Genomic DNA, 26,815 nt, shown 5'->3' on the forward strand with positions numbered 1-26,815 from the left:
ATTTCTAGGGCAAAACTTTACAGTTTTGTTTAAAGTAATTCTCTTTCTCGTTACTACTTCTGATTCAAGCTGAGACAAATGAATATATTTGGTAAATATTTCAAGACTCTTCAGTTTTGTAAATTGTACTTGTACTCTAGGTAATAATGAGAATATTATCTTCACGTGAACAGAGTCAGATTTAAGGGGTAACACTTATATTAAATGCATGTAAATCACTGCTTGTGTGGACCCCCCATCTTCATCTGAAAACCGTCAAAGTGTTTCACTTGGTGCTTTTGACAGTTGTCTCTAGCTTGTTTTGGTAATTGATTTGTGCTCTTGCAACTGCTCTCTACACGGAGCCATTGGTTTGTATATATTCATCAAGTCTCATGCATAATGCCACTGAACAGTCTGCAAAGCGTTACGAAGGGGGTAACTGACCGGCAATTATTGACAGAATTGATTATGAACGTACAGTCTTGGGACGAGTCTTCAATCCAAGGCTCGTTTTAGTGTTAACTCTTGCTTTGCTGGCTTGATGGAAAATCATACTGCCATTTCTTCTTATTTTCCAATCTGCAGAATAATTATGAAAAGAAGAATCTTGAAAAAGAACTTCAGGTTGAGGATTAAAGCCTCAACAAATAGATTTGTTTTGTTGTTGTTGTTGATGAGTCATGCCTTCCATTTCATAATTTAGAGAAAAAATGGATGTTCATATTCATGAAAATAACTGTGGATTCCTCTATACCATACAATTGTAATATCTTAGTTAATACAATGATGTCAGAAACATTATTGAAACAAGAAGAGACTTAGTACCTTCTTCCACTGCAGGGAATGAAAAATTTGAAAAAATAAGCCGTGCATAATTGATGGAGTGGAGCAGAGACTTAAACAGAACAAAATTCAATCTTTTGTGTGAGCCTGCAGGTATTGGTGATTGGGAAGGTGTCATGGATTACAATTATCATTTGCTCCTCAGTTATAAAATACATGGAGACTGGACTATGTAATCATGAAATGATTTAAAAAATGAAGGAGTTGATTTTGGAACTTTGATGTTACAGATTGGTAGAGGTATCTGATTGACATTTAAAGGCATAATTTACCATTTCCAGATGAAGTAAAACCCCAGCATTAGTGCTTCAAAATAGTTAAAAAATGTGAGTTAGGGATAGAAAGAACAATTTGAATCAGTATAATCAGTGTTAAGTATTATCAAATATACAAAATGTGAACAATGGTTATAATAAAAGTGTTTCCACACTAAACCGTTTACAGTTATGGTTAATTGAGAAGAATAGTAATATCTCTTCATATTTTAGGTTTTATTGCAAAATTCTTATATGGTAAGATGTTTTGTCACACAACTGACCTACACATATGCATCAAATGTGATATTTTGAACATTTTTTTTTTTTAAATCACTGCTCCCAATGATAAACGGGACCTTTAAGGGTGCACACTCTGACTTCACCTGTGTATTAAACCATGGTCTGCCATTTTACACTGCTTTAACGAGCATGTAGTCTCCAACCTTTAGTTGTTCCTTTCTCCTTCTGGAGTATACCATCCCCATGGCTTTCTGAACACACCTGTGCACACAACCAATTACCATGAAAGGGGGTTGACCCCTTTCTTGCTTTGATAATACTCTCTGTATTTCTGTACGAGGCACAATCTGTGTGCGTACCCGAAAGAGTTATTTGCCTCTGCACAGCTGAATATGGATTTGTGAACAATGTCTTGCAAGCTCTCATTTCACCGTCTGTCCATGTCAAAAAGTGTCAGGTTTTGTAGTAAAGTTTTTAGGAAGGAAACTGTGTGAAACCCAAGTTTGTTTTCATCCCGCCCGTAACATGTGACCCTCGGGACAAGGAAAATTTGATAGCTACGATACAATATATTTACTTGGCCAGTCTCAAGTGTTCTGGCTGGTTCAGAACCAATACCTGATAGGGAAGACCATTCAACCTCATCTGACATTTGATAGACACTTAATAGATTAAGTATTATCATGACAGTGAATGGTTTAAAGTTACATGTAGCAGGCCCAGTCAAAATGAATAATGTGACTGACCTTTAGACTCATGAGACAGATAGCTAGATCGTGTAGGCCTATTATTAACCCGTTGAGGACGAGTTCCGAGTATACTCGGGCAGGTGTTTATGGGAAATGCGTGTTGTAGTAAAATCAGTCCGTCCTCAACGGATTAAAGTAGTGGATGAAAGATCTGTATCAGCAGTGTTTGTTAGGCACTGAATGCTCTTATTCTAGGAGCTTTACTTAATGTCATTATGTTTTTACTACATGCCCAATCATGCCTTTAACTTACCACAAGCTACCATGGAATTTCTTTGGTATTGAACACAACTGTAAAACATTCTGACAGTGTTTAGAATTCATATTTGTTGTTGTTTTTGTCTTTTAGCCACTATTTGCCATTTGTACTTATAGATGAAAAAACAACAATTTTAGTGCTTCAAACTAGTTAGTCTTTAAGTGTGAGTTAGAGATAGAAACGACCAATGAAAACATGTTAATCAGTATTGTGATAAAGTATTATTAGATACAAAATGTGAAAAATAGATGTATTAAAGTCAGTTTAGCATAAATCGTCTCCAGTTATCTTTTATTGAATTTATTGAGAAAATGAGTGATACCTCCTTATATTTGTGGCTTTATTACCAAATTTTTATGTGGTATGATGTTTTATGATAAGTTGAACTTTTCTTTTTTCAGTCACTGCTCCCAATGGTAGACAGTGGCTTTAAAGGGATGGTACAGTATTGGTGGAGATGAGAATTGGGCTTTTAACTTTTTGCCGAGATACCAAGAAAACGCTTATGATATAGTACAGAGCATACCATTTTAAGTGGAATTCAAAGTTTATTTGATGAAAATCGGGTTTGGAATGACTGAAACATCCAAAAACAAAGTAACACAAAGCGATCGTAATTAAGTGTGGGTCCCACACTTTATTAGAATTGCTCTTTTTTGGATATCTCAGCCATTTCAATACCAATTTTCATCAAATAAACGTTGAATTCCTCATGGAATTACATGCTCTTTCATATTTCATAAGAGGTTTCTCATTATCTCACCAAAAAAATGTTAGAAACCTGAACTTGGGTCTCAACCAAAACTATACGATCCCTTTAACTCGCCTTTGCTTTTTTTTTGTGTGTGTATAAAAACTCTAAATGTATTTACTTTATCCCTTTTCCATTTTTCTTTTCCAGCACAAAGATTGAAAGGGAGAAGAAACAGCAAGCTCGGGATGCTGGTCTTATCAGACAAGTAGTCTCTGGTCCAGAGGTGAGAAGCTTCTTCTTTTTTTTTATTCATTAATTCTTTTAAAACTAGAAAAGCATTCTGAGAGCGCAGACCTCCGCCAAGCAGCTACTTTCCATCGATGATCTTGCTCTTCCCAAAGAGATTTTTCTCCTCTTCACCACTGGGGAAAAGCTCTTTGGGCGAGAGCAGTGATTTCCACCTACAGGTATACTAGTACATGCTGAAAAATCACCCGATTTCCCAGTATAGGAGCCTTTGTTATGTCATAAACCCTCAGCTGCGCGGCGCGCCTCACCCTAGCAGAAACTAGAGCACACACTTTAGTACGCGTTTGAAAACCTCAAATGCGCAGCTTGAACTCCCAAGTTCATTGACCCTACCTGTCAAAATATCAAAAATCCATCATAAATTCCCCCAAAATTATCGGATCACTACCAAAAGTTAATCGTTTGTTACTTGTGTCATTCTCAACCTTTCCTGCAAGTTTCATCCCAATCCGTTCACAACTTTTTGAGTTATTTTGCACACGGACAAAGGAACGAACTAACTAACGAACTAACGGTAACGAAAACATAACCTCCCCCCTTGGCGGAGGTAATGATATTGCCATTACATTGTAGTGCCAAGTATGTTTTTATGACAAGTTCTGAAAATTTTCCACATTAGTTAAATACAATGTCACTCAGATAGTGTTTAATGTTTGTCTTCACCAAACACATTCATGCGCTGTTACTGAATGTACAGCTGTAGTTTTGTCTGTGTGAAAGTTGAAGAAAATATCAAGCATGATCTTCTTTGAATGGAGAAAAAGTATTTTGAGGCTCATTTAAAGGTTTGATAGGTGTCATTATTTGTGATAATATTAAAATTTTAAAGTGTTGAAAATCGTATCTAGTGCAACATTTGTCCTTCACATGATGTGATGGTCATTACCCAAAGAACTTTATTCTTGAAGAGTTTTTTTTTTGTTATTCAGATCAACATTCTACAGATATATACACGCGTATCTAGAAATAATGATTGAATAGTGACAGAAGAGGAGGAAAATGGTTAATAGTAAAATAGTAAATAGTTTGTTAGTTTAACCCATCAGTATATTCAATATACCATGATGTCAAATTTGCTGTACATTGCCTTGATTACATTTGACTGCCACCTTGACAATGAAGTGCTCTAGATTGCCTGCTGCAAATTGGCAAATTCCTCATTCAAGGGAAATGTCACAGTTTTTTTCCCCACCATGTCTGCGATTGCTGTTGATCCCCACCTCATTTTTCCCAGTGCTTTGACCGCAGGAGTAGTCGAGAGTGCCAAGTGAATTTTCAGATTAATGCAGCCGGTATGATGGTTGTTAAATCGGGATGCCAGAAGCGCGTTGACGTTTCCATCTGTTGAACACTTGCTCGTTAAAGCCCTGTGCTTTGAAGCTCTTGATGGGGAGCCAGTGGGGAGAACAAAAGTGCAAAACCTCAAGTTTTGTTAGTTTTTTTTTAAAAACGATCGCAGTTATTACAAGGCATTGTCTGGATAGCTGTCAAGAAAAGCAAAGCAGAACCAAAACATACAGAGCAGAACAATGATACACTGTGTTACATTAGCCAGCCCCCCCCCCCCAAAAAAAAAAAAAAACCCACACAAACAAACAAGTAATATAAAGGGGAAAAAAAACTGTGTAAAACTACAACAAATAGCAGAACAAAACTATTAAAACAATAGAGATAGAGTAGAATTATAGTAAAACAAACAACAACACCAGAAGTGAAAGCCATGGAGTCATAACAGATGTATACTCCCTTGCTGTTTTGCTTTTATACTATCAAGTCATAAATACATTCTACAGCAATTCTTCTCATTATCCTTTTGCATTTTATAATAAGCTTTATATAAAAATTGCGATGTTGGCAGCCCATGTGATGAAGATCTCTCGGAATTTGGTTTTAGAACAAAACAAGTGATCCAGAGTGTTACAAACCTTGTTTCTCTGGAGCAGAAACTCTACCAGGGGTTGGGGTTCAGAATGGGGGTGCTTTCCCCTCCCCCTGTCAGTCTCCCAGCTGGCTGTGGGGAACATGTGTTAATCATTTCAGCTTCATGAATATGGGTCTACAAGGATTTTCCAGAAATCGACTGCGTTGCGGCGCATTGATTTGGTTAACAGTGATCTTGAACTTTGCTCTGCCCTCCTCAGTGAAATGAGAATAACCCTGGCCAAAAAAAAAAAGAAAGAAGAACACTTGACTTTTAGTGCTACTTGTTGTGAGAGGGCTTCGTATATGCATCATATCAGCTGTTTTGTTTGCATTTTTATCAGGATTTTACCAGTTATTCGATGTACTCAGTATTAGACTAGGTAATGAATATTTCTGGCATTGCATCCCTAGTGTCAATCTATTACGCATTCTCATTGAAGAATTGTCATCGCCTTTGTGTTGTATCCCATATAGGACCTACTGTATACGCTATATATTTCGCAGGGGTTTTATTTTCACGAATTTCGCGAGTCGGGAGCTATTCACGAAATTGACAACACGCGAAAATATTACCTTCCAAAATGAATCCCTTGCCTTGATGATACGAACATTTCAGTACTAGTATACCATGTCATGGCTTACCGAACAGACCAACATATACTGGCTAAGCTTGTTTACGTACATATAACACGTCCACGTCTACTTACGAATACTGTAGAGAGCCAATCCATTATCGCAAGGGGACCACTCGTCAGAAATCTAGCGCGATGGACTTAACCACTTCAAAAATGTTGAATTCTAACTTACTAGTTCGCAGAGTTTGGTAAGTTTTTTTCATGCAGTGTATAACTACAGTATCATTCTTATTTGCTAGTAAGTTGAAAATTCACACTTTCTTTGCCATTTCATATTTTCTCTGGTCCCCCAATCGCGAATTTAACCACTTGCGAAAATGTGTGACAGCGGCAATTCGCGAAAATTTATGTACGCGAAAATTATAGCGTATACAGTATATATTAAAGAAAATGAAATGTGAAGTGTGAGATAGATTTAAATTTGATTGTATCTTGAGGTTTTTTTTTTCTTCTAATGTTTGAACATTGATTTACATATGTACCAGACTGCTTGCTTGGATGATGGGCTACTTTTAGAAATGATTGAAATTTGATCATTGTTTTTTGGATAACACTTCTCCACACCAGGAGATTAGACAGTGATTGTATTTTTGTTGTAACTATTAAAAAATTCATTTGTGGCTACTATATTGTGATTAGCATGAAAGGAACCATGTAGTTTATTAATACCAAAATATGATTAAACTTTGATTTAAATTTGATTGTATCTTGAGGTTTTTTTTTTCTTCTAATGTTTGAACATTGATTTACATATGTACCAGACTGCTTGCTTGGATGATGGGCTACTTTTAGAAATGATTGAAATTTGATCATTGTTTTTTGGATAACACTTCTCCACACCAGGAGATTAGACAGTGATTGTATTTTTGTTGTAACTATTAAAAAATTCATTTGTGGCTACTATATTGTGATTAGCATGAAAGGAACCATGTAGTTTATTAATACCAAAATATGATTAAACTTATGAAGAAATCATGCACTTGCCAGTATTGTCGGCAAGAACTTTAAATAGTCTTTAAATAGCCACAATTCAGTTTTTTTTTTTTAATTTGATAATTATTGTGTTTTAGGATAACTACTACTTCCTGTAAACTTAAAAATAGAATCCCAGTTAGTGGTCGCAATACATTGGTATTATTAAACTTGAGTCACATTTACATTTGATATGATTATTGATGATTCACAAATTCCTGCCAAGGATACACTCCCATATCTCTCTGTAAGCACATCTATCTGTCTGTCTATCTATCTATCTGTGGTATTGTGTTTGTGTATGTTGGGTGTGTGTTTCTGTCTGAAAGGAAACTGGGACAAGAGTCATTGTAGAGTGATCTGCCTATGACAAGTGACTGAATTATTGAGGACATTCTAATCAAGGGTCATATAATCTGCATTTGTCTTCATTGATAACTCATGTGTTGACCTGGTGGAGATTTTAGTCTCGCTGGTCTCAGAGTGGTCGTGGAGACGTCTCTGTGATGTCTCCTAGAGACTAACCTGATCTCCTAGAAGTCGCAATAGAATCAAACATGTCAAATTAAAAAAAAAAAAAAAAAAAAAAAAAAAACAAACAAAAAACTTTTTCCAATCTCCTTTGTTGCGGCCAAATAATGCAGAGACTAATTCTGTCCAAGATATCTCCCCGACCTAGTGGAGACCCATTAGCAACATACTGGACACATGGCGGAGATGTCCGCCGCATAACTGAAGAGACATCTCGGAGACATCTCTTTGACTGCTGGGTGAATACATTAGCACCTTGTTTGGTGATGTTTTGGATGTCGTCATGGAGTGTGAGAGCGCAAGCCACTTCTTGGTCTGTAGAGTTGCACAGGCTGTGAGAGTTGCAGTAAAGTCCCCTCCAGTGAGATAGGTCCTTATATTGAACCTACATAATGTACAAGTGTGTACAGTGAAGCCTTGCAGTGATTTTTACGTTACGGCCTCTGAAACTGTATTATTTCATTTGATATCAATACTGGGTGGGGCGAATCGTTTCTTGTATGGCCCAATTTTTTTCATAAAAATAACTGCACTGCAAAGCTTCTGTAACTTGTTGAACATAGAGAGCCAAAGTGGTTGAAAATTACTGAATATAATTTGTTTTTCACAGAATTATTTTTGGACATAACTGTGAAAGTTAGCAAGAACTTACAGTCATCTTTATGATCTGTATATTTTATACAATGTATATATATATTTTTTCAAATGTAATGAGATAAATACAGATTTGTCTATCTTTAAATATCTTTAAGCAGAAATAGAAATCGAGTTTGGGATTATGTAAGGGACTTATTACGAATATTGAATCACATTTTCATTTGATGTGATCTCCAATGGATAAAAATCCTGACATATGGGTTCAATATAATTGTATTCTCCCCCCCCCCCCTCCCCCCAGTTAACTGCAGCAGGGTCATTGTTGGATATTTGCTTGTAACAACTGCATAAACTTCAATGGCTTTTCCGATCAGGGGCCATGTAATCTGTTCTTGACTTTAATGACTGTCCATTGTGATAGACTCTCTCTCTCATTGATATCATGATAAACAAAACCAACAAGAAGCAAAGAGGAAGATAGCTATCCAGTGACAGTTTCCTGACACTGAATGGGCTGTTATTCCAGAACAGAGGATGATTTGCTGTGGTTTTGTGCTCAAGTGTAATCAACAGACACACAATGTAGTATTTTGCTATTCTCATTTAAATGGATTGGTACAAGAAGCACCACTTCTAGAACGAGTTACTGAATACGACATATATTTAGCGAGTCTAAATTTTCGCTGATCGGGACTTTCCGACGATTTCGCGAGTGGATAAATTCGCGATCGTGGAGTACTGTACTGAACGGAGAAATTTATACAATGTGCGTCACATTTATATCGGGATTAGAGTCATCATTTTCACGTGTCTTTAATTTTGCAAATAGCACCTGACTCGCGGAATTCGCGGAAATAAAAACCTCATGAAATATTCGGTGTATACAGGATATTGGTCTTGAATATGATACTGTTGCCACTTTTCTAAACTCTGCTTTTTTTCCCCCTTCACATGTTTTTTTTTTTTTTTTTTTTCATGTGGGAAGTCGGTGCTTGCATAGTTATGAAATATGACAGTGGTTCTTCCTCTTCATTCTGAAGTGTGTATTACCCGCAGTGTGGGCTTAGGCCACTTCTGCTCTATCAAGGATGAAGCTGTATACATGTCTCTGTGGATTATGACTGTCCCTCACATTTTTTATTTTGAATTTTTTTTTTTTTTTTTTTTTATCGCAGTGCCCAGGAACTGGACGTGGGCTTTCAATTCTTGTAACTTGTAACGTTATGTCTAACATTATTAACGCATGAGCATGGCGTAGAATGGACCAAAAGTGGAAGTTTTTGAAAATTTTACAGCCACTGGTTCATAAGTGGTATTTCAGTGATACAGCAGCAATTAATCACTAATAATGACAAAGTGGATTATGATTAATATGATTTCTTTTCACATTACATTTTATCCATGCACCCATGCTCTTGAAATACAGTGATGTATACCACACATCATGCCTCCTGATTTATTTTTCATTTTATTAAACAGACTGAAAAATGATTGGAAATCATTTTCTTTTTAATTAAAAAGCATGACCATTTACCCTCGTAAATCTCTCTCTCTCTTTCTCTCTTTTTGTGTGCAAATGTGTGACATTGTATGTTTTTTTTTTTCAAATTTAATGCTAGGTCTTTAATTTAAAAACATGACCATTTAGCCTCGTAAATGTTTGTCGTATGTCTCTTTTTTGTGCAAATGTGTGATATTGCATTTGGTATTTTTGTTTCTTTAAATTTCATGCTAGGTCTTTAATGAGAAATGGCTGCTGAAAGCTGTCAGGGACAGTGGCATTGGAGTAGAGTTCATTGAGTATGTGTCTGCTCTAGTTGTGTCCCCTCCTTCGCTGCTGCCTTGCTCAGCTCTCAAAACACTTAGCACCAGGCTCCCAGCTGGGTTATGTCAACACAGAATAGGGGGCCCAATGGAGTATTTCCTGCATATTTCTTTCTTTATTTTTTTTTTTCTGTGTCCTTCCTCTTATTTAAACCACAAAGTGAAGTTATCAAATAGACGAGTTCTAGACAGCTTGTTTCCTCTTTTACACCACCATCAATTGACACATCTTCCTGTTAAACAATTAAATTTCACTGGGTTTATTTAGTGTTAAGTGCAATTTATATGGCATTAAATACTCAATTTTCTTTATTTCAAGCCAATACTGTGTTTATATGTTTTCTTCTTATTTCACTTTGTCAATATGTGTTTAATACATAGATCTGCTAAACTGAACTGTCCACATACAATTTATATCAAAATTTGCTCTATTTATTAAAGCAATAATCATCACAAATTGCAGATAAAATGACAGGTTTACAATGTACTACCTGTTTCAGTCACAGAGCTAAACTGATTGACTTCAGGGGGGTGTTTCATCAACGTTTGTCAGCGCAAAAAGTTGTTATCGCTGACAATCACCATAGTAACAGTCAGTGACCAGAGCATCTCAGCCAATCAAAACCAAGGACTTTGCTGAAATTGTCAGCGCTGACAAACGTTGATGAAACACCCCCCAGTTTGCATATCATGTCTCTCCATACCTGAACCTTGCCTGTTGCTGTCAATGTCCCAAAAGTGGAACTTACCAAATGAAATATAACATATTATGTTACAAATGCAGAAACAGGAAGAAAATCACAAAAAAACCTGTTATATTCAATCACTCCCTCTGAAGATATATAGATCTATACACTGATTCTTGAAATGCCATACACTTTAAATGCATACCCTGATCACCATAATAAAGGCATTTATGAGATTTCAAAAATATAAGATATGGTTCAAGATACGAATAATTTAGTATTTTAACCCCCAAGTAGAAATCAGTTACAATATATTGGTAATGTGTAAAATTGAAATGGTTAGATTCCTGATATAAATGACAGTATTAATAAGAAATTGATAAGTTGTAATTGTGATATCCAAAAATAATTATTAAAAAGTTCATACCTGTGGTGCATGATAGTAAATTTGTATGCAAGAAATATGGAGAGCAGGGGAAATGCATTGCATGATGCCACATCACTTTAAAGATTGTGTGTGTGTGTGTGTGTGTGTGTGTGTGTGTGTGTGTGTTGAGGGGGGGGGGTGGTGGGAGAGGATGTCATTGGAGGCGACAGAGAAAGAATCGATCAACCCAACCCAGGAGGCCATGTGGCTCATATTAACAATCCTACCCAATCTCTTTATGTCATCGTCTCATGAAAACGCCTTGCGGTTGTTTCCTCCCCACCCCCCCCCCCCCCCCCCACCCCCACCCCCTTCGCAGTTCCTCGAAACCATCGCCGGTCCGTATCCTGCCCCGAGAACCGACCCAAAATAACAGCCCGACTTCCCTGCCGGCTGGAAGTGTCTCATTAGTGGGCGCGATAACCGACAATTAATCGACTGGAGTGGATGTGTCAATACCGGCACCCTCAGTGCACATTTATTGCCCAATTTGCCACACGGATGTAGTAATGTTCCCCTATCATTATAGACAGCAGGAATGTGTGAAGAGCATAGTAATATGGGGTCTACATGTAGCTACTTGTTCTTGACTTTACAATGTTTGTGACCTTTAAAAAGTTTAGGAAATATCTGATTCATTTTATTGCTGGCTACAATGCTGCAAGCGCACACATATTTTTTTTTTTTTTTATTTTAGAAAAGGGAGTATGTGTGCCACTCACACTTTGCTTAGTTACCTTCATTTTCTTTACCTCAAAACATGTTGTATGGCAACGCTGATATAGAATGTCCACAAGAAAATTACTCTGATGTCAAATCAACTTGCAAAGTTGCAAATATCCCGGCGACATCATCACTTGACTGAAATTTCAGATGAGAATGAGGAGTGGAAAATTGTTATCAATTCCTGTTTCAATCAAATTGCCTCTTCTGGCTTTAGCTCTCTCAACAATAAGGAAGCTGTTGAGGAAGTAATTCAGTAATCCCTACAGTTTCATTGGTTGATGTGGTCTAACTGTTGTTGCGTAATTAAAGAGAAAAGAAACTAAAATGGAAACTACAAAAAAAAGATAATCACAATTTGTGTCATCACCTTCTGTACAGTGTTTAAAGGATGCTTGTGTATAATCTGTCTTGATTATAAGTATCATTGTATATGTGTATGTAGTAGCTGGGTATTTAAATTCACTGCTTTGTTTCTTGATTTCTAGTTACAGATCACAGACGTGATTTTGGAGCTGACTATAAGTTGTGTTTGCTGAATGTGTGTGTAGCGCATGCAAATATGGCATGATTGTGGAGAAACTATTAATTTTCAAAATCCCTTCATGCAACTTGCCACGTTAGGTTTGCGCACTTGGATGTCAAGGGTCAAGCTTTGATCATGGTTTAAATGTGCATGCGCATTTCAGAGATTCCAATCGGCTTTCTTTTCAGCCAGATTATTATTATTATCATTGCTGTTGTTGTTGTTGTTGTTATTATTATTATTATTATTATCATTATTATTATTATTATTATCATTATTATTATTATTATTATCATCATTATTGTTATTATTATTATTATCATCATCATCATCATCATCATAATTACTATTATTATTAAGTTATTATTATCATCATTATTATTATTATTATTATTAGTAGTAGTAGTAGGGCAGTTCCAGCGTTACGGACATTACATTTCAGACAAAATTTGCAACTTTAAAAGGTCATTAAGATAACAAAATATTTTCATTCTGAACTCATACAGTGGAATCACTCACATATGAGGCTAAATCATAAACAGTGAAAATTTCAATCCATTTCACCACATCATATGGCACTTGCTGCATAAAATGTTGGCCGTTACGGACATTACATTTTTTGGACATGACTTTTTGCATGCCTATACAACCATTGAAAAGTCTGTGAGTTTAAGCACATAATTAGACCAATGTAGGAATAAATTGAAAGGTAAAGAAATGTTTAAAGAAAATAAAATCAAATTTAGTGAAACAGATGGCACATGTACCTCCTATAGCCATAATTGTGGTGTTACGGACATTACATTCTAAGCGTTACGGACATTACAGATTTGTCCACTTTCATTAAGTGGCAGGAGTCACATGCAAGTATCAATATTTTTTATCCTTTTCACTTGGATGGTAATCAATACACATTGGACAATGCTACTATAGCCCTTTCAGGAGATTTTTTTTATTTTAGGAGTTGCCAATTTGAGGACTATTTGGTCAGTATGGACCCCTACTTTAACAATTTGTTGACTTTTCTATCATATTGGAATTTAATCAACTTATTTAATGCCTGCAATAAAGTTATGATCTATAAATAACATATAGATCAGCCTTTTGACTTTCTTTTATGATATTCAAACTTTTAATTACTCAAAATGTAATTTTAAAGAAATGTTACGGACATTACACTTTTTATTCACATCTACATAGCCATCACTGAGCATAACTCTGCACGAATAAACAACTTTTATTTTAATCAAAACTAATGCATAATCAAAATCAAATAAAATAATGGTTCAACAAATGCTCAGTATGTATTTTTACACAATAAATGTTTAGTTTTACTTTCTTTTTTCCCCAACAGTTTGTTTAAGTACAACAGTCTTTTCCAGGGTCAGAAAAGTCTGTTTTGGAGAATATTGTTTATTCTGCTTCCAAATCAATCACCTTGGAAGCAAGAAAGGTGTTCTTGACCAATTGTTGGAGAGGGTCTAATACTAACGATTCCATCCTGTTCTAAAAATGGCTCTCCTTCACTACACTCAAAGAAATATTCATGAATCCTTGTCTTTTCAGAAATTTCATAATCGATGGACTATCCTCATTACATAAAGTCCAACCTCAGTTATCCAGCAATCACTTTTCTGGATTGCTCTATTATCCAGATATGGATTGGCATATTATTTTTTTTTTTTTTTGCATAATTCGGTGCAAAATATGACTAAAAGTACATATCACTTTTTTATTCTTTACAAGGTAATTGTGATTTAGGACATTAACGTTAATCGCTATGGTACAACATTATATTTCTAACAACCAAAATACTGTTGCTAGAAGGAATAATGAGGAAGTGTATTTCATTCACATTCCACTTGATTTCCACATTACTGAATAATAAAACATGAAATTTTCATGTAAACTATAATATTGAATAGTCAATTAATAATATCCTACACAATTTGCCTACAAGTGTCATGCATGAGCATATCTCCCTTATCCAGCAATATCATTTTATCCAGATGGCTACCGTTCACGACATGGTTAGAACTTGAGGTTGGACTGTATTTCCTTAACAGACAAGTCAGACTATACAACTGACCATACATTGTGTAAAAGGCCTTGTCCAGAGATGTTTTTGACTGTTTCTCTTCTTTAACAATGTTTTAACATACATTCTTGCCATCATAGTATAATTACTCAACTTGATATGCTATTGCTGTAAGATAGCTTGCATCCATGTACACGTATTTCATGGGAGAAATAAGTAGACACAAGAAATAAGATTGTAGAGGAATGCAGAAGATTAGTCAAAACCTTGTTGAAACACTGCACTTGTTGCTGAGTAAAGTCCCAAATCAATTTTCATGCAAGGGCTAGGGCATTCATTGTGACAGTATATCAATATTGCAGGGTAGGATCCAAGCTATTCCTAATAATCATATGAAGAGTTTGTTTGCAAAAACCGATAAGTCCATTTTTGAAGATTTTGAAGTACGGTCTCTGCCATAAAGTAAAAAAATAATACCTTTTAAATGATATATTGGTCATTACATAAAAAGGTATATTTTTGAAGTTATGGTCAAAAGAAGCAAAAATTTTCTTATTATTCTCTTTATTTTTCTTGACCTTTAATTGCAAATATCTCCATTTGACAAATATGGACTTATCGGTTTTTGCAAACAAACTCTTCATATGTAGCTAATACTTTTGACACAAATGTGTAATGTCCGTAACGCATTAGTTATGTAATGTCCGTAACGCTTTTTAAAAGGAATTATGCAGGTTCCCGAAAAACTGTGTGGGTATGTTGTGTGATGTCACATTTTAGCTTTGCGTTTGAATCTAGAACAAAATTAGACCAAAACACAGTGTGTTACAAGAACTTTTACATCTAAAACGTTACGGACATTACACTTTGAAAGAGGTGGAAATTCAAAAAATTGAAATGCTCATCTTTTAAGAAAGAATTATTTTCTTTTGATATCAAGGAGGATGATGTAAAAATGAGTCATTAGCTTTATCATAGCATAAAAATGGTTGCCTGAAAGTCATTTTATAGGGAAAATTTCTACTTCAGAAGAATTACATGCAAATTATACTGAATTTTTCTGGAATGTCTTAGAAAAAACACACGATTTCAATACCTAAAAAGTTACATTTTTTCCATATTGTACCAAATTTTTTCATCATATTAGTTTGATATGACCCTTCCTGAGTACTTTCCAGGGTAAAACAAAGTTGTTTCTTGATTTTCATTTTTCCACCCTCGGGTAACATTTTTCACGGAATTGCCCAGTAGTAGTAATAGTACTAGTAGTATTATCATCATTATCATTCTTTTTTTTTTTTTTTTTGATATGCTGGCTGTGGCAAAGTAAAATAGATTTTATTATTTAATATTTTGCAAATTGATCTATTTAAATGCCGATAATTCTTATGTGTCAGTGGGCCTTGCATGCCATCCTGATTTTATCCCTCCTGGCCTACTCCCTGTGGTCATGTCTGAGAAGATGGATGAATGCAGAGGGGAGGGGAAGGGAAGGTGTTGGGGGGGGGGGGAGGGGGGGGGGGTGGAAGGGACACCATGCTCAGAGCTTGGCCAAATCCCCCTTAGAGTCTTGCCCTGCCCCTCTGTGACCTTTTGGAATTGCTTTATCATTTTCCCCTTTGTTTCATCACACTCTACTTTGTATAGTTTCTTTCTCTACTTTATCATCACATTGCTCCATATGTAGAGTTGATCAAAGATTACGGAACCTCTACAAGTGTAAATGCATTCATCGTACCTTTTTTTGGTGCTAGGTTTATCTGTGGACTTTAATGCGTGAGCGTAGTGTGAAACCAGATGACAGCTATGAGGGGTTTTCCCTCAATAGACTAGATAAATATTCCCACTACATACATTCTGCCTTGGCTTTTAATAGTAACTATATAATTAGCCGCAGTCACGGAGGCAAAACTTCTCGATGTTAAACTTTGAGGACTCTCTACGAAGGTTGCTTGTCTGTTCACACTTGCAGCCAAAATTCTTCAAGTTTCACTTCTCAAAGTTTTTGTCACTGATGCACGTGTGCAACAAAGAAGAAATCATGCACCTTGTGACATCTCTTGATTTTGTCACACAAACAATGCACACACGTACATCCCAATGCGAGTGTGCTGTTGAAGCACCACCACAAACAGGCAGTGGACTATTCACATCACAAACTGCACAAAGTTTCAGTTGTGAGTGTCAGACAGCACAAACTTCGAAAAGATTTTCAGGAGTTTGGGAAATTTCCCTAGTATAGATTGGAAGTTTCATGACAAGTCTTGCGAGAAATTTTCAGAAAGTCTGTAGTCACACTGGCAAAACTCTTTTAAAGGGTGTGTACAGTTCTGGTTGAGGGGAGGATTTAGCTTTTAACGTTTTGCGAGATATTCAGAAGCCACTCTATGAGATTGATTGATTGATAATGGTTTATTGGAACAAACATGCAAAGTAGTAGCCCGAAGGCTAAATTATAGTGCATCACATGAAAAACGTATAAATTACATCAAACAACAGACATTATATAAACATTTTAACAATAACAAATACACCACATTTCCCTATGATTGATTCAGTGCAATATAAAAATTCAATAAATATATTTTGCATATCATGTTTAAAAAAAAAAAAAATAACACCTCATTAACCATTAACACTTTGATACTCAAATAACTGTGTTTGCATTCATTTTTAACTGAACTTAACGTCAATTCCCCAAATCCAATTACTCATATCAATTATTACAGAAAACACAAAACAAAGAATACTTTACAATACAAATACACAAACTAATAAATTATTTCTTATTGCACAAGCACCGTATGATATAAATTCATGAGGGTGAGTATACTACTCTACAGATACCTGTACATTTAATGGCAAAATGCGATCTCTATCTTACATTATAGAGGGTGATCACTGGTGGGTAACAAATATGGGAAATCAGCAGGACTAATAATGCACCAGTATGTTGTGTGGGCGTAATGGTGTGTATGAAAAAAAGATATCAAAGAGCATGCAATTCTAAGGGGTATCAAAAGTTCATTCGATGAAAATCGGTTTGGAAATGGCTGAGATATCCAAAAACAATGTGAAACAAAGAGATGCTAATAAAAGGCGTGGCCTGTCGCCTTTTATTGTTATCACTCTTTTCGATATCTCAGCCATTTCAAAACCAATTTTCATCAAATAAATGTTGAATCCTTCTTAAAATTGCATGCTCTTTCATATTTCATTTGAGATTTCTCATTATCTCACATAGCAATATTCAAAACATGAATTCCCACCTCAACCAGTACTGTACAGTCCCTTTACATTGTACAAAGTTTTGCCCATGTTACCATGGTTATTGTTGAACTGGTGAAGCATGCATGATACAGACAAGATGTCTACTGACTACTGGTAGATCAGAAATGCTCTTACTGAGAAATTCTGTATGTTGAGCATGAGGTTTGTTTGGTAGCTTTATGTGGTTTTATTGGCTACATTCTGTTGAATTTCCCAGAACAAATGACAGTTACTTTGGAGACTCATTTCATTGTCCACAAGGTTTTGAAAAAGACATTAGGTATACTTGAGAGTTAGCTATGTTCTCCCCTGCATTTCTTTGATCTAAACTCATCTCCTTTGCAGATTTTGTGCAATCAAGCTTGGATATTTTGATCGCTGACATCTACGTAGGCATTGCAATTTGCATGAACATAACAATGCATGTGAGAGGAAAGATTTTGATGAATCTGGTTTGAGGAAATCAAAATGTCATTCATTATTAAAGTATGTTATTATTTTTGCTAATTTTTTTATCCTGCAGGTTGCAGAGGAGATGGAAAAGGAGAGAAGAATGTTCCAATTACAAATGTGTGAGGTATGTTTACACTACTTTATAGCTTTGATATGTGTAAAGTATGTTCACTCTCTTTTAGTCACTACAATATAAATGTGGAGGTACGTTCACACAAGTAACATAATATAAATGTGTGAGTTTTGATTCCCTCTCTTTTGCTTGACGAAGTGTGTTCACACTTTTATAGTTACTATCATACAGAACAATTCAGATATTTCTATCAGTTGTCAGCACAGATGAAAAGGGTAATAATATCTGTGAAGAAGATTGTATCATCTGATCAGGTTGTCATATCATTAATATGTGCTACTTTTTAATAGCTTTAATACCCATTTCAGTCAAATGACTAATACCATTTAAGGAAGACTGTGCTTTAATGAACAAATGCTAATGCCTTCTTACTATTTGATCACATTTTTCAAGACATGAACCCAGCACCTTAATGTGACTGCAGAGGCATTATTAGTTCTAAAAAAAGTTTTCACAAGGCTCACAGGAGACAAGGTTCTTTCCAAAAATGGCGGACAATTTATGAGCGGAAATGGATAATGGTAGACCCATTTTTTGTAATGTTTAGGAATTCTACAATAGAGTGATCATCCCTGTTTGCAACAGGGTGCATATTTGCAGCAGGGGCTGTTTCATTGATGGAAAGGCCCAATCAAGTGTGAGAGTACCCTCACTTTCTATAACACTTGCAAGTAACTCCCACTTTTGTTCAAAAGTGGGACTAAACACACTTCACGCTCTTTAACTGTTCTATCGATGAATGAAACTGTCCCTGGCGCAAAGAGGCACCCTGTTGCAAATAGGGATAAGTACTCTGTAGCTATGGAAGGGTCATCACTATAAATGGGTTGATGCTACAAACAGATGGCCGCAATAGACAGATGGCTACTACCAACAGATGACCGCTAAAGACAGGTGGCCAGTATAGACAGGTGACCACTATAGACAGGTGGCCATTATAGACAGGTGGCTGCTATGGACAGTTGGCTGCCATAGACAGATGACCACTTCGATTGCACTCATGGAATGTGACTTTGCCCTAAGAGAGCTAGGCTAAGCTACTGTATGGGATCTTACAGACCTCTTTGCTTTGTTGATCTCTTGACTAATTCCTGCAGTACCTGGTGAAAGTAAATGAGATCAAGGCGAAGAAAGGAGCAGACCTGGTCCAGCACCTCGTGGAGTACTTCCGGGCCGAGAACAAGTGAGCTCTGCCGCCTGGTTTCCTTGACTTTTCCCCTCAATGGGGACTGTCCCATAATGTGGGGGCAAAATTTGACCAGAATTGGTCTATCTGTGAAAGCATTTGCGTCCTATGTTTTTCACACTTTTTGAAAGTCCAGGTGCATAACGTCTTCTGTGAACTCATAACAATTTATGATGGGCTCTAGATGAAAACAGTACTATGTACAGAACCTGAGAAGACTCACCCCCCCCCCCCCCAAAAAAAAAACAACAACAAAACAACCCACACCCAAAACTTAAAAATGAAACTCACATATTTTCCATGTATTAAACATACTAGCAATATAGCAATATGATACCAATTCAGTTGAGACTTGATTTTAGATGATTTTTTTTTTACTCTTTTTGTTGATTAAAAAAATGAAGATGATATATTCATTCAAAAAAAAAAAAAAAAAAAAAAGCCTCCACCTGAATTCAATAGTTCTACTGTCCCATACACATAGAAAAAAAAAATGGAATATGCATATTTTTGTGTGCACATATGATTTGCAGCTACTTCAGGGATGGCCTCAAGACCGTCGAACACTTTCAGTCATATATCGACGAGCTGTCAACGAATGTCTCCAAGATCAAGTCGCGGCATGACGAGGAGAAGAGGCAGCTGTCGGAACTCAAGACGGTCCTCAAGAACAGCCTCAATATGGACAAAGAGGTGCGCAACTCCAAGAATGTGACACTATATCGTGAGACTAATAGTGTAGAGTTCATTCAAGAGTTGTTGCATTTAAGTGGAATGAAAGAAAAGACACATGTGGCTTGAGTAAATGCAGCAATATAAGGTAAAACCGGTCAGCAATGTTTGAGGAAAATGGCACAATCTGTTTAAAAGTTATGAAGTCTTAAACTTTTGTTGCCGCCATTGCTAAATGAATAGACTACTATCGATGGGGACATCACTGCAGTATAATGATATAAAGAAATTACAAAAAGAATTCTATCGAATTTCATTCTTTTAATAATAATAATAATAATAATGTACATTTATATAGCGCTTATTACAGTAGTTTCTAAGCGCTTAACATTTAATTCTTAAATTAATACATGTATAAGGATTATGAAAAGCATAATAAATTATATAACACTACGTTACATAATATTACATTAAATTACATTACATTACATAACATTATGATAAATAATTAAACAAAATAAATTGGATGACATGGAATCAGTGAATCGAACTACAGTCCATTGAATAGATATGTTTTGAGTCTGATTTTGAAGGTGTTAACAGAAGGTGTTAATGAGAAGTAAACACTCCCTGGACTTGTGTTTGACACAGGGTAATATTATTGCACCTGTTTTCTTGAAGAGGTCAGACAAGTGCTGTTTCATCATGCTTGAAAAGTGCAAATATGAGGAATTTTCTGTATGTTTTCTGTATACCAGGGTATGCTTGAGGTCACAAGTTGTTTTAGTCTTCTCATCCAGCGATGGCAGCATGGAAACTTTACAAATTTATACCTTTTCTATGGATTGTCCAGTTTCCATCACACCTGCGCTGATCAATGTGTTTCACTGATATTGCTGCATCCCTTCAAGCCACACAACCATTTGGGTTTATTTTCTTTTGCAGTGCATTTCCAAAGCAATTGCCAATTGAGAATGTTATAATGACAGGTTGATGCGTCTCAATGTCTTGTCTTCTCTTTGAAGTGGATAAGGATAAAATCCCATTTTATTGATTGTGGTTGGATAAGATTCATATGGATGCACTGCATGTCATCCAGTATGATGAAAGAATTTATGAATATTGATATGATTTTCAAATTTTTGAATAAGTTCCAAAAAGTAAAAACATTTTTCCTGCAAGCAACCACTGAGATGCCAGTGGTTTTGACATCAATACAATATCATATGTCATGGGATTAATGTTTATAAGCTGTAAAACTGAATTAGGTTGATCTTCCTCCTCTTCCATCTCCATGGCAACGCCATGCCCATCAGACTCCGCCCGAAAAGCAGGGATACAGTCTCCACCAGCTTCAGACCAACAACGCCATGGGCACGGAGAAGTCAGGCTACCTCCACAAGCGCACCGAGGGGCTGCGCAAGGTGTACCAGAAGCGCAAGTGCGAGGTGTGCGACGGCTACCTCCACATCTCGCATTCCACGCCCACCCGTGCCCCGGCAACCCTTAACCTCCTGACCTGCCAGGTCAAGCCCTCTCTGGAGGAGTCCAGTCGAAAGTACTTTGACCTCGTGGCACGTAAGTGAAAGAGTTGCACTGACTTTTGCCTGTCTGCAGATTGTCGACATTTCAGCCCAGGTAGTGTGGGGAAATATGGGTGGTCTGATTGAATTCGCTGCCACCCGGGAGGCATTCAAAATCCAGGAATAGCACCCATCAGCCGCGTATCAGTGAATATCGGCATCAGAGCGTAAGCTTATTGGTAACGGTCCACTCCAGTCAAGATTCCTTGCCTGTGTGTGTATTTACATAGAGATTGGTGATTAAGCTGGACACAATCTTGTGGAGGGATATTTCTTAGCTGCATGTCCAAGTAATTGTCCAATGAAATTTGAACAACACCTTCTTTAGTGTTCCGTTTTTCACCCCAAACTGTGTTGCGCTTTTTAAAAACAAATCTGAGGTCACTGCCACCGAGAAATATGTCTCTTGTTGTTATACATATACTGTATATATTTTTTAAATTCCTGTTGATGATCTGCAGAAGACCGAACGTATCACTTCATGGCTGAGACGGAGGAAGAGGCGGAGGAGTGGATTTCCGTTCTCAACAACAGCAAGAAGTTCGCCCTGGAGGCGGTCTTCAACGAGGGATCGTCGCCGTCGGAGGTCGCCAGCAGAGGGCTCCAGGACCTGACGCAGAGCATCGTCAAGGAGGTCAAGCGGTTGCCTGGCAATAACGTGTGCTGCGACTGCACAGCGGCAGGTTGGGCGAGAAAATTATGATACCTTATATAGCCACGATTCTCCGCATGTGGCAGTGCTGGATAGGTGGCACACTTTGAATTTTTTGTCCCCATTTGGGCCAAGACTTTTGTGACACATATACTCATGCATTTAGCTGTGTGAATCTCACTTGTGGGAAATTTGTACTGTGTAAATGTGCTGTAATGTATACTATATACATTGTACATTGTAGATAAAACTTTCTTTTTTTTTAATAGAGACAATGCATGTATTGGGTATTTGTATATTTCACCAGTTGCTATTATGAAATTGCTATGAAATTGTGTTAGGGCACATGGATATTGAAATGTTACTCAGGGAGAAAAACAAACAAACTTATATCCTATTATTTTGATATGATGTAAGATTTACATTTTCTGTAAACTTTAAAAGGGTTTATTTTCCATGAAATTCAAATTTTCTATTCCATTCTCAGGGCTAGACTTAAATAACAAGATGACTGGGACAGTATAAGCTCCTACTCCAGTGCCCTGTAATACAAAATCATATTGACAAAAAGATCAAACAGATTTAAACTAGTTTTAGTGTTCACAAATAAGCCTTTTAGGAGTGTAGCAATGTCGCATCTAATGGAAAAAGAGAAGATGATAAAGTACATGTAGAAATATGAAGTAATGAAATTTATGAAGTAAAGGTCGGTAACACGATTATTCTTTTGATATTTCATGGTTGTTCTTGCTTACAGATCCCCAGTGGCTGTCAACCAACCTAGGTATTCTGACGTGTATAGAATGCTCAGGTGTACACAGAGAGATGGGAGTTCATATATCACGTGTGCAGTCACTGGAACTAGACAGACTCAGCACAGCTCAGCTACTTGTAAGTGGCATGTCTTGCAGCATGGTAACTTTGCTGGTACTGATTGTGTGTCTGTGCGTGTGTGTTGGTGTGTATTTGTTTTCTTTGTGAGTAGGATTTTGATATTATGGAATGAAGTCTAAATAAAGAATACCACCAAAAAGAGAAGAAAGTGTGTGTGTGTGTGTGTGTGTGTGTGTGTGTCTGTGTGTGTGTGTGTGTGTGGCAGTGTGTATACTTTTATGTGTGTGTCTTTGCTTTGGGTTGTACACTTGTATGTATATGTGTGTTTGTGTCTGTGTGTGGATGGTTTTTTTGTGTCTTCATACACATACTGTGTCACATACTGTATATGTGTCTCTGTATGATATGTTTATATGTGTGTGTGATTGTGGAGTACAGAGAACAAAATGATCATCTTTATTCTGTCCTACTTGTTAGGTATACAGTACAGTAGAAAAAGAACTTTTGGGTTTTGACTACATTAGGAAAAAACATTACAGTTCCCCACAAATCAATTTGTGTATTAAAGTATATTTGTCTAAGTGTATGTGTGTGTGTCTGTGTCTGTGCGTGTGATATTGAAGTAAGATTGTTTCAAATGATTTCCTTATTACTGAATGATAAAGTAATAGAGCTTAAAGTTGTAAGATATCTCAGTGTGAAACTGAGACAGAAATACAGAGTATCGACAGACACTTTTTCAGAACCATTTGCACATCCAAGAAAGAATACATGGTGTAATGTGAAACCACCAAACAAATGTTCTGTCATCATGGAAATACCAAACTAATCATACTCTGGTAAATGTGAATGTTTTTGTGCATGCCAAAATACAATAGATGGAACAAGAGTACATTCAAGGAAAGCATTACAGAAAATTAAAAGGGTCTTTTTGTTGCAGTGCACAAATTGGTTTCTAAACTGATTATCAGTGTCTTTCTCATTGGCTTGCAGCTTGCAATAACAGTAGGTAATGAAGATTTCAACGAAGTCTACGAAGCAAACCTGGAAAGTAACAAGCCAACACAGAGTAGCAGCATGTAAGTCTTCTTCTTTGCTTTTATCTTTTATTGAAAGTTTGCAATTTCTGTAATTTTCATGACATTTTATCAACAGCTTTTGAATTGTTGCTGTATTATCCCCCACTGTCAGCATGATAAAACTAGTTTCTTCTAAACTTGCAAAGGATTTGATTGTTTTCTGTAAGATGCATTCTTCCTTTGTTGTGAGAGGAAAACTTGATATTTCAAATTGAGTGTCAGTGTAATTTTGACACATATGCTGTCTTGCTCAACTGGTGGCATTCTCCAATTCAGCTCAACTCGAATTTGATTACCATCGTCACATAAATCCTTTCAAATACAATCATTACAGGAAATCAATGTAGTACAGAATATATGAGCGTACATAAGAAAGTGGAAAAGAAATATATAAAGCTAGTGCATAACCTAAACTGTTTGAACAAAATCATCTCCTTATGTCATATGGGTTATCCTTTGATTTCTGTCTCATGCCCAATGAATGAATTTTGAAAAAAGGTAAAATAATGCATTCATTCTATGGCTGACATATTTGCCGCCAATGCCAAATTAGTTTGAAGAGCTGTAGTACATCTGCAGTGTGTTAAACCAAGGCAATTCTTGAAAGCGGTGACAACGTGACTATAAATCCAGTCGGCCACTTGTGTGCACTCTGGCGGTCGTGAGAAAAAAATCTTGTTTGTTTTCATAGCATGTTAAGTTTAGAACCACAAATGTATCCACTTAATACTGACAGCCATTGCAGTTGAGTAGAAGAGGAAATAGAAATGAGAACAACGGAGAGGCATTGTTCCTACAGAGACCCATTATCCCTGGTAGTTCCCAGGTACCTAGCTTAAAGGGATGATATACTTTTGTAGGTGTGGTTGAGATGGGGCTTCAGGTTTCCATTTTTTTTTTTTTTGTGAGATGAAAGAGAAACCTCCTATGAAATATGAAAAAACATACAAGTCAATAGAATTTGAAAGTTTACAATGTATTTAATGAAAGTAAGTTTTGAAAGGGCTGAGATATCCCCCCCAAAAACCAACAAAACAAAACAAAGTGAAACAAAATTTTCCTAAGAAATAGTGGGTCCTACTTTTTATTAGGACTTTTTATGCCTCCGCCACGAAGTGGTGCCGGAGGCATTATGTTTTCGGGTTGTCCGTCCGTCCGTACGTACGTCCGTCCGCATTTGTTTACGCGATAACTTGAGTAATATTGACTGGAATTTTACCAAACTTGGTCCAAGTATAAAGTATGATGGGGCAATTACTTGATTAGATTTTGGGTGAAATCGGCCAAAGGTCAAAGGTCAAGGTCAAATCATGAAATTGTATCTGTTTACGCGATAACTCAAGACTGGATGAAGCAAATTTCACCAAACTTTGTCCAAGGATGATATATGGTGGGACAATTACTTGATTAATTTTTGAGTGAAATCGGACAGAGGTCAAAGGTCAAAGATCAAGGTCAAATCCTAAAATTTATCTTTTTACGCGATAACTCAAAACTGGATGAAGCAGCTTTCACCAAACTTGGTCCAAGGATGATGTATGATACGGCAATTAGTTGAGTAGATTTTAGTGACATTAGCAAGAGGTCAAAGGTCAAAAGGTCAAGGTCAAATGCTAAAAATGTTGCTATTTCCCCCATATCTATGCAATGCCCGAAGGTATTTTCTTGAAACTTAGTGTAGACATGTACTACTGCATAAAGATTCTCCAGAGAGAGAGTTTCATGTTAGAAGGTCAAAGGTCAAAAGGTCAAAGGTTAGGTGAAAATGTTGCAATTTCACTTTTCTCGCAAATGGTTCAATATACAATGTATCTTCATGGAACTTGGTACATACGCATGTACTGACTGGCAGGGATTATCTAGGGAATTTAGGGGTCATGGTTCAATATTTAGAGGTCAAAGGTCAAGGTCAACTCCTCAAAATTTTACTATTTCCCTCATATACTAGTATATGCAATGCTTGCATTATTAGTTTTAAAACTTAATATATACATGTATTACCTAATGGAGATTCTCTGGGAAATTTCCAGCCAGAAGGTCAAAGGTTATGGGTCAAAGGCCAGGTTTAAATGCAAAAATATATATATATTTTGTACTGTAATTACACTCTTTCTTCATACCTTGAAAATACTCAATGCATAAGCTTATAGAAGGGTCGGTCAGAAGTCAAGTAAAAATCCTCAATTCCCCAAATATGTGTACCTGCACTCTTAGACAATTATAGCAAACCCAGTTCAAGGAAAGTGAAAATTCAAGATATTTCTGACAAACCTGTCATTTCAATATTTTGCCAGTTATGTGAAACTGTCACACATTGTGAAGACATTGTACTATACACCTGTCGGGAGAATCATACATTATGGCGGAGGCATCAGTCGCCATAGCGACATTTCTAGTTTTGGATGGCTCAGCCATTTCAGAACCAATTTTCATCAAATAAATTTTGAATTCCTGTTGGAATTGTATGTCCTTTCATATTTCACAGGAGGCTTCTCATTAACTCACAAAAAAAAGAAGAAGATTGAAACCTGAAGCCCCATCTCAACCCAAACTATACCATCCCTTTAATGTGCCAAGCTTTCACAAGAGCATTTAGTATAATCTTATCCACACTTGATCTAGTTGTTAAAGGGATGGTATAGTTTCGGTTGAGATGGGACATGAGGTTTCCAACGTTTTTGATGATGATTTTTTGTGATTATAGTTAGAAACCTCATGAAATATGAAAGAGCATATAA

At 36.5% G+C, this 26,815-nt stretch overlaps 1 protein-coding gene across 1 annotated transcript in view; it reads left to right on the forward strand.

Moving 5' to 3' along the window:
- The window catches only part of LOC140240304 (arf-GAP with SH3 domain, ANK repeat and PH domain-containing protein 1-like), a 128,708-nt gene that overhangs the window by 60,687 nt on the left and 41,206 nt on the right, over positions 1-26,815 (forward strand). The window contains exons 5-12 of the mRNA XM_072320088.1: positions 3,232-3,307; positions 18,009-18,062; positions 19,169-19,254; positions 19,791-19,950; positions 21,246-21,507; positions 21,974-22,195; positions 22,922-23,055; positions 23,992-24,077. Coding sequence (XP_072176189.1) covers positions 3,232-3,307; positions 18,009-18,062; positions 19,169-19,254; positions 19,791-19,950; positions 21,246-21,507; positions 21,974-22,195; positions 22,922-23,055; positions 23,992-24,077 — 1,080 coding nt within the window. The remainder of the gene's footprint in view (positions 1-3,231; positions 3,308-18,008; positions 18,063-19,168; positions 19,255-19,790; positions 19,951-21,245; positions 21,508-21,973; positions 22,196-22,921; positions 23,056-23,991; positions 24,078-26,815) is intronic.

The sequence above is a fragment of the Diadema setosum genome, chromosome 16 (assembly GCF_964275005.1).
Source record: "Diadema setosum chromosome 16, eeDiaSeto1, whole genome shotgun sequence".
Lineage (NCBI taxonomy): Eukaryota > Metazoa > Echinodermata > Echinoidea > Diadematoida > Diadematidae > Diadema > Diadema setosum.